The sequence below is a fragment of the Cebus imitator genome, unplaced genomic scaffold (genome assembly GCF_001604975.1).
Source record: "Cebus imitator isolate Cc_AM_T3 unplaced genomic scaffold, Cebus_imitator-1.0 Scaffold217, whole genome shotgun sequence".
Lineage (NCBI taxonomy): Eukaryota > Metazoa > Chordata > Mammalia > Primates > Cebidae > Cebus > Cebus imitator.
Genome location: NW_016107532.1, coordinates 1,101,040 through 1,115,682, shown reverse-complemented (window position 1 = coordinate 1,115,682; position 14,643 = coordinate 1,101,040). Strand labels below are relative to the sequence as shown.

The window sequence follows — 14,643 nt, the reverse complement described above, 5'->3', positions numbered from 1 at the left end:
AAAAAAAAAAAAAAAAAAAAAAAAAAAAAAAAAGAAAAGAAAAGTAGGTATAAATATGACTTCAAAACAGCCCTGGGCTGCCACTCTGGGCACACTGCCTATGGGGTAGTCAGTCCACAGGGAGCAGTTCCTCCGCTGCTGAACACCACCACTTCAATCACAATTGCTGTCTAAACGCCACCGGTTCACACTTCAACACTTTCCTCGGCAAAGCCAAGGCCTCTTCTGGGCTAAGTCCCAATGTTGGGGCTCGCCTGCCCTGCATCACAACTTAGTCATCAAATATACACTGGGCTCCTATATGTGCTAGGCATTGGGAATATAATCACACAGTGCCTCCTCTTTTGAATAGCTCCCAGCCTAAGGGAGGAGGCAGATAGAAAGATGTACCCCATGGTGGGATGAGCCCAGAGGGTGTTCTAAGAATACAAAGAAAGGACAAGAGAAAGCCAACCGACCCCCAGGAGAAGCTCTAGAAACTTTTCTCAGAGGAGGTGCCCTCAGAGTTGAGGGTGCACAGAGGTTGGTCAGATGAACTCAGGAGGCACGCAGGGGTCAGGCGCACAAGGGCCTTGGGTACCGTGCGAAGGTGTTTCAACTTGATCACAAAGACAATGGGAAACCACTCAGGAATATTTAATAAAGGAGTGTTGTGATCCAATTTGATCCTAGAGGATCTATCTCTCTCACAGCAGCCTGGAAGACTGCCTGTAAGGGGAAAGGTAAAGACAAAATCATTAGGGAAATGACAATAATCCAGACAAATCCCAGCCCTTTGGGAGGCTGAGGAGGGCGGATCACAAGGTCAGGAGTTCAAGACCAGCCTGGCTAATGTGGTGAAACCCTGCCTTTACTAAAAATACAAAAATTAGCTGGGCGTGGTGGCACACGCCTGTAGTTCCAGCTACTTGGGAGGCTGAGGCACACAAATTGCTTGAACCCGGGAGGTGGTGGTTGCAGTGAGCTGAGATCACGCCACTGCACTGCACCTTGGATGACAGAACAGGATTCTGTCTAAAAAAAAAAAAAAAAAAAAAGAAAAAAAAAAAAAAAACCCAGACAAGAAGAGAGAGGGCCCTGCAAAGGGAGGTGAAGGTGGACAGATTCGAGGGAGAGGAGAGGAGACAGTCAGGCTTCAGTGTTTGATCTCTGGAAGTAGGAGGAGGAGCAGAAGGAAGAGGAGGCGGAGTCTAAGATAATTTCCAGAATTCTGACTTGGGCAGAAATAAGAAATTCAGGAAGAGGAAACAATTTGAGGGGAGATGCTGATGTAGTCAGCACCTTGAGCCTGAGGGGCTTGTGGGACCTGCCACGGTGAACAGTCACAGCTAAAATGGAAAACAAAGGCAAATTCCCACAGATCCGCACTTGTCAAACCGTGGGCTGCACATTCTCTCTCCATGACGTGCATTTCAGGCTCCAGAGGCTGCGTGCAGAGCTACGTTATTATCCAGTGCACCTCGAGGGCGCAGAATCCGAGCTAGAGTCAAGAGGGAGGCTGTGATGAACACCATGCCAGGTGTGAAGGGTGACTCACAGCCTCCCAGGGTGGGGCCCCCTGGCAGCGGGAACCAGCGTGTGCGTGCGCGACCTGCCTCATCAGCACACAGGCCTGGGGCCAGAAAGAAGAGAGGCCCGACTCACCAGAAATCTGACAATGGACAAGCAGAAGTTAGAGAAAATTAAAGCATGACTCATGGAACGCATATGCCCATCCTGAGCCGTGGCTGCTTTCATGACATGGTTAAGGGTGTCAGTGGGCTGACATTGACAGATTAATAGGAGGATGTCTCCCCAAGGCCGTTTGAAAGAGGAGAAGCTGAAGGTTTCACGGACAGGATAAATAGGGAATGAAAGGAATCATGCAGATATACGTAGGTCATAGAAAAACATAAAATGCAAATCGAGTTAGCCTGTGTGGACAGATGAGTCACCAGAGAGGTAATATTTGCTAGGAGCCACAGTATGCAAAGCATTGTGCTACGGATTATGCAGGGTTGGTTTCTGGGAAACAAAACCCCTTCCTGGCTCATGGGGTCTTGTTTTGTTTTTGAGGTTGACCATAATCTGGGGCTGCGCTGTGCCATAGAACTTTCTGTAGTGACCGAAGTGTCCTAGATCTGCATGGTCCAATATGGCAGCCAGGCGGCTGAGTACAGGGGCTCACACCTGTAATCCCAGCACTTTGGAAGACCAAGGTAGGCAGATCACCTGAGGTCAGGAGTTTGAGACCGTCCTAGCCAACATGATGAAACCCCGTCTCTACTAAAAATACAAAATCAGCTGGGTGTGGTGGTGCATGCCCATAGTCCCAGCTAAGCGGGAAGCTGAGGCAGGAGAATTGCTTAAACCCGGGAAGTGGAGGTGGCAGTGAGCCGAGATCTCGCCATTGCACTCCAGCCTGGGCAACAGAGACTCTGTCTGGGAGAAAAAAAAAACAAAACCCAAAAAACAAAAAAAATGATACGGCAGCCACTGACCACACGTGGCTCTTGCGTGTATAACATGTGGCTAATGCCACTAGGGATCTCCACGGTACATTTAATTCTAATTAATTTAAATATAAGGTTTAAAAGTCACACATGTGTAGTGGCCACTGGATTAAACGGCACAGTTTTAGACCTTTGCTGCTCTCATGCATGGCTGGACATTCGGACTTTTTAAGCCACTGCAGTCTACTTGAAAAGTCTTAATTTTTTATGTTAATCTCCAAAATTCGTATGGATTCTCATGAACAAAACAATTAGAATGTTTATCTTGGGTAGCAGCCTTCCTCTGGAGGTGTACCTTGCTTGCTGGGAGAGTCAAGTGACTTCATTGATGTGAACAGCACACCAGGCCAGGCCTGGGGCACCGCCAGCTGCTTCTCGGTATCAGGTTTGCTGCCTACGCCTCCCTCCGATGTAACCTTGAGTCCTGGTGACCTGGAATCTAAATATTTAGCTGCTCGGTTGCCAACAGTGAAAGGACTCGAATCTTATTTCTACGAGCAGAGAAATGGCACTCTTGAAAAACTGAGAGTGATCTCCACCTTCCATCCCAATGAAGTAAACGCAGTGAGAATGTGGCCTCAGTCCCTGAGGCTTGTGCATTTGGAACGACACCCTTTCCAGGCGAGGATACAGGATCTTGGAAAGATGAGAAGAGCCTGTGATGTGTTGCTTTTTAGAAGCTTGCCGCCCCCCACGTCCTGGGCCAATTAATCATTTTCATCATCTTCTATGGGGAAATCAAGTCTCCTGTCCCCTCTCTGTGAAGGTTCGCAAGGACAAAATTCCTTCTGTGCCTCTGTCAATCACAGCAAGCTCCTCTGGGCCAGCAGCTGTCTCATGGGTGCCTGGGAAGGAGGGGCATTGCTTTCTCCTTATATCCAGAAGCTGCTTTGCTTTTTAGTCTATTAAATTACCCACTTTCTAGTGGGTTATGCAGAGCCACTATTTATTTCCCTGTTAAATTCCAATCTGATTAAACAGTTCCATTCTTTTTTTTTTTTTTTTTTTTTTTTTTTTTTTTGAGACAGAGTCTCACTCTGATGCCTAGGCTGGAGTGCAGTGGCGTGATCTCAGCTCACTGCAACCTCCTCCTGGTTTCAAGCAATTCTCTACCTCAGCCTCCTGAGTAGCTGGGATTACAGGTGCCTGCCACCACACCCGGCCAATTTTTTGTATTTTTAGTAGAGATGGGGTTTCACCATCTTGGCCTGGCTGGTCTTGAACTCCTCACCTTGTGATCCACCTGCCTTAATCCCCGCTACTCAGGAGGCTGAGGCAAGATAATTGCTTGAACCTGGGAGGTGAAGGTTGCAATGAGCCAAGATCACACCACTGCATTCTAGTCTGGGCGACAGAGCGAGACTCCGCCTCAAAACAAACAAAAACAAAAATAGTTCACAGCGTTGTATGTAACTCTGGAAAGGTCTAAAATTAAGTTGCTATATGAGGTTGGCTTTTAGAAATGTGGCCTGGGACTGGGCTGAGGGATCCTAGAAGCTTCAAAACCTTCTCATCCACCAATACCTGTCTAAGCATCACTTGCAAGTATATTTGGACACCAAGGCAGTGTGTAATGTGCTCTAACGTTAGCCTGTCATTACGAGTCTCCGTCGTTTCCACAATGATCCCACGAGATATGCATAGTAAATACCTCCTTGATGGGAAACTGAAGTGCTTGCACGTGGTTTGCCTGAATTCACGCTGTAACGAGGGGCAGAGCTGGCCCTTGATAAATGCTTTCTACTATGCCAAGCCATGAATGTAAATGTATTTAGGAAGTACCACTCTAAAGAACCTCTCAGCACACGCTTGATAGGCATGGCTTCATCTTGGACCTAGATGAAATCCAACCGCTGCATAACCAGCGGTGAGAGCCACTGGTTGTGGTGAGGAGGTTATGCGAGGATGAAGCAGGTTAACTGTGTGTTTGAGGGTCTGCCCACCTTGATGCACCTGTCTGGAAGGATACCTCGACCCAGAAGCCATTATTTGATGGTAAATGCCTTGTTCGTTCCAGGCTCATCAGAATTGTGACAATTGGAGTCTGGGTTAAGGAATTAACAAGTGATGAAAATTGCCATGTAAGTGTCAAAATTTGGTAGTGGTGAGATGCATGAAGTGACTGAACAGTGGAAAAATTTCCACGGATTAAGCAAGTCACTTTCATAATAGCCACTCAATCAGAGAAGGAAGCTGCCTTTACAAATCAAAGGCAAACGCTATTTCGAGTTTTTCAGGTGCTTAGGTCTCTAGGAGGAAAAGACTTGGGGTATTTCCACCTAGGGAGGAAGGCTTTGGATTTACACCGTCTCACTGAGCTGTATCATTCTCCTGCCGTTTTCTGATTGACCGAGAATCTTTTGCAACTCTAGTGCCTGATGCAACATTCAATATACCGAGCTCTGGACATTGGATCTGTCTGGCCTTGGTTCTCTTTGGTGACATGCCAGCCTTCTTATTCACAGCTTCCCTTGGGAGACTAGCTCCGGGACCTGCCTGGAGTTGTGGACCCTGTGGGAAGAGGTTGAATAAGTTTTCTATCCCTTCAGGATGGACAGCCTATACTCTGAAGGTTTGCAAACAACTGCATTTTTTTTTCACTCTTGTTGCCCAGGCTGGATTGCAATGGCATGACCTTGGCTCACCGCAACCTCCATCTCCCAGGTTCAAGTGATTCTCCTGCCTCAGCCTCCCGAGTAGCTGGGATTATTAGCCACGCCCAGCTAAATTTTTTTGGTATTTTTAGTAGAGATAGGGTTTCTCCATGTTGGTCAGGCTGGTCTCGAACTCCCGACCTCAGGTGATCTGCCTGCCTCAGCCTCCCAAAGTGCTGGGATTACAGGCGTGAGCCACCACGCCTGGTGCCTAAACAACTGCATTTTTAATAAAAATTGGGGTAGGGGTTCAAGACTGGGAGGGGAATCTCCAAATCAACCCATGATTCTGGGGGCTGAAGATTTCCTGGATCTGGTTTGAGTCTCATAAAAGATCTCTGGCTTCATTCATATCAAGCACAACTCGAAGGACTGGGCCAGGCAGCATGGACACTATGAGAGCACAAGCTGGATGGCTGTGAGGAATGATGCCTTCAGCGACACTTCCTCTCACCCTGCCCTTCCTCTGCTTTCGTGTCCAGAGGCAATCCTCCAGTTTCCCCCAAAGAATATTTGTAACAAAGAGAGCAAAGCAGAGGTGAATTTCACCATGGAAAATTTTGATTGTGTCACTTTTCTTGGTAGAAAAGATGGGGCCTTGAGGACGCTTGTACAATCATGGCTGAAACCCTTGGGATATCATTATCTGGAGAAAATTGAGATTATGTAAGCAATGTTTCTTGTTCTCTGACATACTGAGGTACAGTGTCAGAGTGCAAACATAAAATATCCTGTCCTCATCTTTTAGAGGAAAAATCGCCAGGTTTTGCGTCTTACCACATTTTTTTTTTTTTTATTGTGTTGGGTATGGGTGAATAATAAAATTATTGGGAAATAAGATCCATATAATCTGTATTATAGAAGCTATTTCACATACTTTTATATAAACAACCATGGCCTTTTGTGGAAGTAGTCTGAGTGTTTTGCAATGATGGTTTACAGAATGCATAATTTGGCCAGGGGCAGTGGCTCATGCCTGTAATCTCAGCACTTTGGGAAGCCGAGGCGGGTGGATCATGGGATCAGGAGATCGAGACCATCTTGGCTAACATGGTGAAACCCTGTCACTACTAAAAATACAAAAAATTAGCCGGGCGTGATGGCACATGCCTGTAGTCCCAGCTACTCGGGAGGCTGAGGCAGGAGAATCGCTTGAGCCTGGAAGGCAGAGGTTGCAGAGAGCCAAGATCATGCCACTGCCTCCAGTCTGGGAGACAGAATGAAACTCCATTTCAGAAAAAAAAAAAAAAATGCATAATTTGCATAGCAGGAAGAAGAAAACTATAGGAATCTGACACCAGCTTGTCACATAAGCTTAAGTGTGAAAAGGAATATACAACTTCAAATCCTGAATATCCCAAATGTATGACTATTGCACGTAAAATGGCTGTGACTGCACGTGAGCCTCTGCCTGAAAGTTCCCTGCAGAGGAACCCAGCTGCCCACTTGTTTAGCAATTCCCATCCGGGAAGATTGCTACATGCTACTGTTTGACTTAAATTATATTTTCTTATCTGTCCTTGATTTTATTTCTGAGTGTAAAAATATGAGAATTTATCTTAATCCTAAAAATGTGTTGTTCTAGCCAAACTAGATTTAAGTTTTGAATTAATCTCACTCCATAAGTTTAATCAGCAGGCATATTTAGTCTTTGACTAACCAGAAAAGATCCAGGTGACCTGTTCTTGGTGCTTGCAATATTGTGAGATAGTCTCTTTCACCTTCAGATTCTCGGTGAAATATTTTATTGCGTGATTTTATATTCCTTAATAGAGAGCATAGCTCTCTCCCGGGGATACATCTACATCTATAAACATCAATCACTGATGTTTTTAAGGTGTCCTTTGAACATTAAATAACCGCAGTGTCAACATGCTGGATTAAAAAAGAAGTCCCAACAAGAACTGGATTGATATCATGTATTCAGGATCTACCTCAGGATTCACACCACTGATAGGAAAGAGGGAGTCCTTCCTCTAGAGTATATTTCAGGCATAAAATATTAAATAGGAATTCATAAAAGGCATATTACTCATCTTAAATCAATTCACCATGCTAACAATCAGTGTTGAATACAGCTTGTGGTATTGAGGTCTTACCTAGGATAAGTAAAATTCTTAGAGAAGATCTTAAACATGAACTATGATCATACAGTTTAGCAATTCAGAGGACCTCCTCTGGGGTCAGACTGCCTAGAATGGAATCTGTAACACACACTGGCTGTGAAATCTTAGGTAAAGTATTGTAACTTCTCTAAGGCCCAGTTTTTTCATCTGTAAAACAGGGCAAAGATGGATAGATAGATAGATAGATAGATAGATAGATAGATATGGTAGATACATACATTTATGAGAATTAAATAAGCTAATATGTATAAAGTGTTTAGCATAGTGCCTGGAAGGTAGCAAGCACTGAAATAATGGTAACCACATAATTATTATTATCATGATGCTATTATGAATCATCATCATCATATTATTATAATCATATTGTTATTGTATCATTCTAGGCAAAAATATTTTATGATCATATTGTTATAGTCTGTTATCATATTGCTATATCATTCTAGGCAAAAGTATTTAAACAATTACCAATTATTACATGATATGGTTATTACCACATTTTACTGTCTTCCTTCATCAGAAATAAAAACTAGGTCCAATCATGCGTCAAGCTAGACCATATGCCACAGAGATGATGCTGTGCTTGAGAAGGCCCAGTGCCTCCAACTCTTACAGAGTTGCAGCGTTTCTCATCTGGATGGTGTCTCACAGACCATCTGTGTCAGGACCTTTATCTACAGGAAAGAAGAGTGAGGCCCAACCACAGTGAAGTGTGAAGACTGCAGAGCTGGGAGCCACAGAGGTGCTGTCTAGGAAGGGAGCTCCCAGCCCTGGGTTCCTTCCTGCCCCTAGCTTGCCCTGTCCTGCCCCTGGGGTTCTACATCTCCTTTTTGAGTCAGCTTTTTCTTAAGACAGACAGACACACACACACACACACACACACACACACACACACCCACCCCAGCAGCAGGAGACTATCTCCCAGAATTCTCATACCTGTTTGGAAGATGACGCACTAGAAAACCGGGATCTCTCAAAACTTGTCTCTTGCATCCAAAACTGATCTCGTTTCTTCTCATTTGGGTCTCGTCTGTATTCCTGTCGTCTCAAACAAGCCTGGAGAACAACAACAACAAAATGCTTGTCTTAGGACCACGGCAAGCTTGGGTAACTCTATGCTTAATTCCAATGGTGAGGAGCATGAAATGAATGATACACATCTCCAGGTGTTCATCAAATATCTCTTACCAAGTATAAAGACCAGGTATCACTCTTCCCTTTGCTTAAAATGCCGGGTCAGGCATATTAGCCATTGCTCTAATAAATTCAAACAATAAACACAGTGAGAGGCATTTTGTCAAGAAAGTACCCAACTGTTGCCTTCTCTACAAAGGTAGCACCTGTTAACACCTTGTGAATTTCTCCTGGTCTCATTCTCTTCATGGCTCCTTCCCCTTCCCACCTCCATTTTACTGTGACCCTGGAGATGACACCCTAGTTGCGGGATGAGAATTGTCAATGTCAGAGCACGTGCTGTTCCCTGCACTTGGAATCTCCTCTGTTAGATGCTCTCTTGGCCAATCCTGCTGATCTATTAACAACCTGCTCCTGTGGCCTTGCTTCTCTTTAGTTTTCTCTGCCTTCTCTTCTCCAGGCCAGATTAATTGCCAGAGTTGCAATGCGTATTAATTTAAGCTTGAATTATACATTTTTTTTTCCTATTGTAGGTTGTTGTTTGTGTTTTTGAGCCTGTTTCTCCTGGTGATCACTGAGAACCATGAGAGTAAGGACAACCTCTTATCTTTGAATCCCCCAGCATCCAGCATTTAATTTTAGTTGAATTGCAGCCGGCGCATTTGCTCATGCCTGTAATCCCAGCACTTTGGGACGCTGAGGCAGGTGGATCACTTGAGGCCAGGAGTTCAAGACAAGCCTGGCTAACATGGTGAAACCCTGTTTCTACTAAAAACATAAAAATTAGTTGTGGTGGTGCACACCTGTAATCCCAGCTACTTGGGAGGCTGAGGCATGAGAATTGTTTGAACCTGAGAGGCGGAGGTTGCAGAGAGCCAAGATCATGTCACTACACTCCAGCCTGGGTGACAGAGTGAGATTCTGTCTCCAAAAATTAATAATTTTAGTCAAATTGCATTTTTGCTTTGGAGGAAAATATCAATCCCTAAGTACAAAATAAGAAAACTAAAATTACCAATGAAAATAATTCCCCACTTTTCTTAACAAAATTAAAATAAAATCTGGTACCAAAATATTTCTCCTACAGTACTAGGACTAAACAAACCTGAGGATATCATGTACTATGAAAATTGCAACTGATTTTATTTTAAATACCTCAAAATAGTAAAACTTTTTTTCTTTTTTCCGAGATACAGTCTTACTCTGTCACCCAGGCTAGATCTTGGCTCATTGCAACCTCTGCCTCCTGGGTTCAAGTGATTCTCCTGCCGCAGCCGGCGCCCACCACCATGCCCACCACCATGCCCAGACAATTTTTGTATTTTTAGTAGAGACAGGATTTTGCCACGTTGGCCAGGCTGGACTTGAACTCCTGACCTTTGGTGATCCGCCCACCTCAGCCTCCTAAAGTGCTGAGGTTACAGGCATGAGCCACCACACCCGGCCCGGCAAAACATCTTTGGAGTGTTTCTATACTTGTAGATCCAGTGACCCAATTCAACTTTGCCTTGCCAGGGCCAAATTATCTACTGTCGCAGAAAATGAATTTGAAGTACAGACCCAACAATAGTTTCTAAACTAGGCCTAACATCTGCCCCTTCCTGGCTGGGTTGAGAAAGGAAAGATTCCTTCTGCACGTTTCACCCCCTTGGTTAGAAAAAGCATCTCCTTCCGTGATGTAGTGGGACTTACCAGAATTTCACGCCATGAGTAAGCCCAGCATTATGCTGTAAGGTTAAGAATAGAAATGACCCGGCACTAAGAAAACATTTACCCCTTGGAATTGGAACAGTTAGTCACCACACTTTACGTCTGAACTGCGGGTGACACCTTGGCCTCAGGGCTCATCACAGCAGCCCAAGTGGTCACCTGCAGGAGGTAGAATCCTAGATTCTGGGGAGAAAGATGCAGTTTCACTCCAGCTTGCTTGGGAAGGGACAACATCCTGTCCCACAGTTAATCTCATTTTCAGAAACTATGCCACGTAGACAGTAAGTCATAATAAACAATGGATGCTGTTTGTTTTAATAATTTAAACAAGAAAAACCAAAGAACACTAGACAGTAACCATAATAAATAAGTGAAATGAAACAAACAAACAACACCAAATCACAGAGAAACCGAGGTAGCCTAAAAGGAGTTGGCTGGAGACCTTAATGAATGAAGCTCAGCTGAACATGCGCCTTTTTTGTGTGTGTGTTCTATTCCTTTTACAAGGACTTCACATGGGAGCCTGTGTTTGAAAAGAGCACTGCATGGAGCGTTGTTTCCTAGAGGGGCAGATGTCTGTGCCGTCCTAACCTACTGGTATTAAAGGCAAAAGAAGAAAATGCTGATGGGCTGAAAGTGGAGGAGGCAGTGTTAGCAAATGCACGCAGGACCAAGGCAGATTTTGTGGGATGAACAGAATTCTTGTGGGCTGAGTGTTTTTTGAAAATTCTCTCCAAGAATGCATACGACTTAAATATTTCTTTACCAAAAGGGGAGGAGGAATAGATTGGTTTGCAAAGTTGGAAAAAAAATTTTTTTCCCTCTAGTTCCTCGTTCCTCTTCTTACAGAGAGGAGAGCAAATCAGCGGCAAGGCAGGTACTTAAACTTTTATCTTGACAGAGCCAAGCAATCCTTCTGTGTAAATCAAAAATCAATCCTCTCAAAGTTATAGCTTTGCTGAGAAGGAACACAGGGGCAGAGCAAATATCCAGACTTACAGTCCTAGAAGCAGCAAGAAGCTTGCCTTATTCCCTGCCAACGGCTGGTTTTCTTTGTATTTGTAATTGTGAATGTTTTTTTGTCAGCTGTTGATGTTGTTTTTGCACGGCGGGGTAGGTGGGGTTGGGGTAGGCCCTAAGGTGACTGGGCAAGGGAGGACGGAATCCGTCGGTCAGGAGAGGAATGGATTTGTAATTCATAACTACCAGTGGCTTCCCTTACCCTGGACTTTAAAACTATTCTCCCCTTTCAATTGCACGTGTCAGGATTCGGATGGCTATAAATAAGTCTCTGATCATGTGGCAAAACTGGTCGAGGGCAGTCTTGAAATTGAAGGCTTCAGGTAACTTTTAATTTCTTCCTTCTGGAGAATCAGGGCTTCTTTCTGCCCTTCTCCACTGGTGTTGACCCCCACCCCCACAGTGCGTCCCCCTGACTACAGTGTACGCAGTTGGGCCGCCTTCTGCGCAGAAGCTACCACTGTGGGAGCAAAATGCAGAATGTGCATCAGCGTCTGTGGGGGATGACGTGGGTTTCGTGACTCATTGTAACTCAATCCTGGTAAATATGACAATCCCCAGCTCTGCCACTTTCTACCGTCGTGACCTTGTGCGAGCTGACTAAAGCCATGACTCTTGCTTTCCTCATCTCTAAGAGGACGCTGCAGATTGTTGATATGTTAATACCAATAAGGCATACAGTTGGTGATATGTTAATAGCGGCTAGCCCCTGGGGAGTGTTCAATCAAAGGTGTTTACCACCACCAACACTATGACCACTACCATCTCCATCACTACTATCCCCACCCCTTCCATCACTGCAATTTCCATCACCAATTCCATAACCACCACCACCCCAGCCACCTCCACATCACCCCAAACCCCACCACCCATTTCACCTCCCCATTACCACCGCCAGGGCCATCACCCCCACCACCACCTCAATCACTACCATTTCCACCACCATCTCCATCACTACCACCTCCACCACCACCACTATCACCACCCCAACCACCCCCACGTCACCCCAACCCCACCACCATCTCCATCACTACCACCTCCATCCACCACTATCACCACCCCAACCCCCCCACGTCACCCCAACCCCACCACCATCTCTATAACTACCACCTCCATCCACCACTATCACCACCCCAACCGCCCCCACGTCACCCCAACCCCACCACCATCTCTATAACTACCACCTCCATCCACCACTATCACCACCCCAACCGCCCCCACGTCACCCCAACCCCCACAGCCCATCTCACCTCCCCACCATTACCACTGCCACCTCCATCACCACCACCACCACCATCACTGCCATCTCCACCACCATCTCCGTAACCACTGCTACCACCACCACCAACACGATCACCACTTCCATAACCACCACCACCACCCCAACCACCCCCACATCACCTCCCAACCCCCCACCACTCACCTCACCTCTCCACCATTACCACCGCCACCTCCACCACCACTACCACGCCTATCACCACCAGCAGCTGCCATAGCCTTTTAATTGCTGTTCTCAATCCCATTTCCTGGTTTACTTCTATTAATATTTCTAAAGTCAGCCTTTGCCAAAGCATGTGACTCTGATGTTGGCTGCAGAAGAAGAAAGAATCTTTCTGTCTAGTCCTGAGGTTCATCCTTGTTTTTCTGCCCTGTAAGTAGAGGCCTGTTTCCTAACCCCCAGCCAGCCAACCAACCGAGCAGCTCCTGCTTCAGTCCTTCAGGGTCACAATGAAACCACTTCTCTTCGGCATTACGGCTCTCTGAGTCTACACTTGTGCTCAAAGTTCCTTTTGTTTCTTTCATTGTCATCCATCATTATGTGACTTCAGAAGCCATGTGCCCCAGGAACACTTCCCAGCCTCATAATGCTGATATAAAGCCATCAGAACCACAACCTGACTTTACATCTCCATCCAGAATGGCATCTGTTCCTCTATCTCAGGACGCATTTTGGGAAGTGGGAGTTGCCACTTCCTTCAGTTGGTTGTTTTTTGCTGTTGTTCTTGTGAGCTGACTTGCATACCCCAGAGTTTGGCGTTTTAATTGTCCTTGGTGACATTATTAAAGTTCATCAACTTTACGAGGTCAAGAAATCAAAGGCATAAAAACAGTTTGACAGAGTATTCCCCTGCATCTAGCTTAGTTTCCTGTTTTGGCTGTGAAGGGTGGAGCAACACTCAAAGGTAAGCCAGGAGGAGAATCCCCCACCTCCGTCCTTATGGAGAGGGAAGTTGATTTATCCCCATTCCAGCTCTATGAGTGGACAACTCTGAACTCTCACCACCAGCTGTAAAGTCACCTATCATGTCCTTGAACACGTTTCTATTGAGATATTTAGTTGTCTGATTTGCACTTGAAAGAATCAAGATGAATAAGTGACATGAAATGAAACCAATTTGAACACACTAAATAGATTACAGAAAATCATTCTGAAATGCCAAGTGTAATCTTGGCCTTCAGCTTTCCAATGGACATTAATGGCTAAATTCTGCCTCTGGTTACATAAACACATTTGACCAAAAAAAAAAAAAAAAAAAAAAAGCTAGGCAGCATGAAAATCCTTGAAGAAATAGAGCCAAATTCTGAGATGGCATATAATTATATGCTAGTTACCAGATTCTGAAATAGCATGCAATATGCCAAATAGATGTTTATTTCCTCTTGTTTTCTCAAAAGGGTCCCACCCAACCACTGAAAGGAGCAGTATCAAAATAACTCCGGGTGGGTTTAGCCCTCCTCTCTTGCTGCTAGCACACAGACCTGCAAAGGCACTGAGAATTTGGTGCATACCAACACTTAGCATATTTTAGGCTGTAGCAGGAATGGTTTACACAACAGGTTTCTAAAGCCTTCATTCTCAGCCAGTTCATTAAAGGCGAGTCAAGTACAGGAAGGGATACATGCCAAATGCATGTGATTTGGGATTCGTGTCTAGCTATTAGGTCTTACACTATCTGTATGCCCTGAAATGGGGAATCCCTAGTCACACTGGACCTGGAGGAAAAGCTGGGATTTCCATAGGAAGTAACTGGCCAAGTTCATTGATGATCCAGGGTACCAATATCCACCCACCACAAAGTAGTTACCTTAGTGAATTATCTAAATACACATGGGTTATCTATGGGTTGAGTTATTGAGGGGTCACTAACATCATGCAATTCATCCTTTTTTTGAGACAGAGTCTTGCTCTGTCACCCAGGCTGGCGTGCGGTGGCGTCATCTCAGCTCATTGCAACCTCTGCCTCCCGAGTTCAATGAATTCTCCTGCCTCAGTCTCCTGAGTAGCTGGATTACGGGTGTGCACCACCACACCCAGCTAATTTTTGTATTTTCACTAAAGACAGGGTTTTGCCATGTTGGCCAGGCTGGTCTCGAACTCCTGGCCTCAAATGATTCACCACCTGCCTCGGCCTCCCAAAGTGCTGGGATTACAGATGTGAGCCGCTGCACTCAGCCTACATCACGCAATTGATTCTTTTTTTTTTTTTGAGATGGAGTTTCGCTCTTGTT

At 45.2% G+C, this 14,643-nt stretch overlaps 1 protein-coding gene across 1 annotated transcript in view; it reads right to left on the bottom strand.

Annotated features, from left to right (window-relative positions):
- MARCHF10 (membrane associated ring-CH-type finger 10) overlaps nucleotides 1-14,643 on the bottom strand; it is a 101,717-nt gene that overhangs the window by 81,686 nt on the left and 5,388 nt on the right. Inside the window, exon 2 of the mRNA XM_037746023.1 lies at nucleotides 8,206-8,325. Coding sequence (XP_037601951.1) covers nucleotides 8,206-8,325 — 120 coding nt within the window. The remainder of the gene's footprint in view (nucleotides 1-8,205; nucleotides 8,326-14,643) is intronic.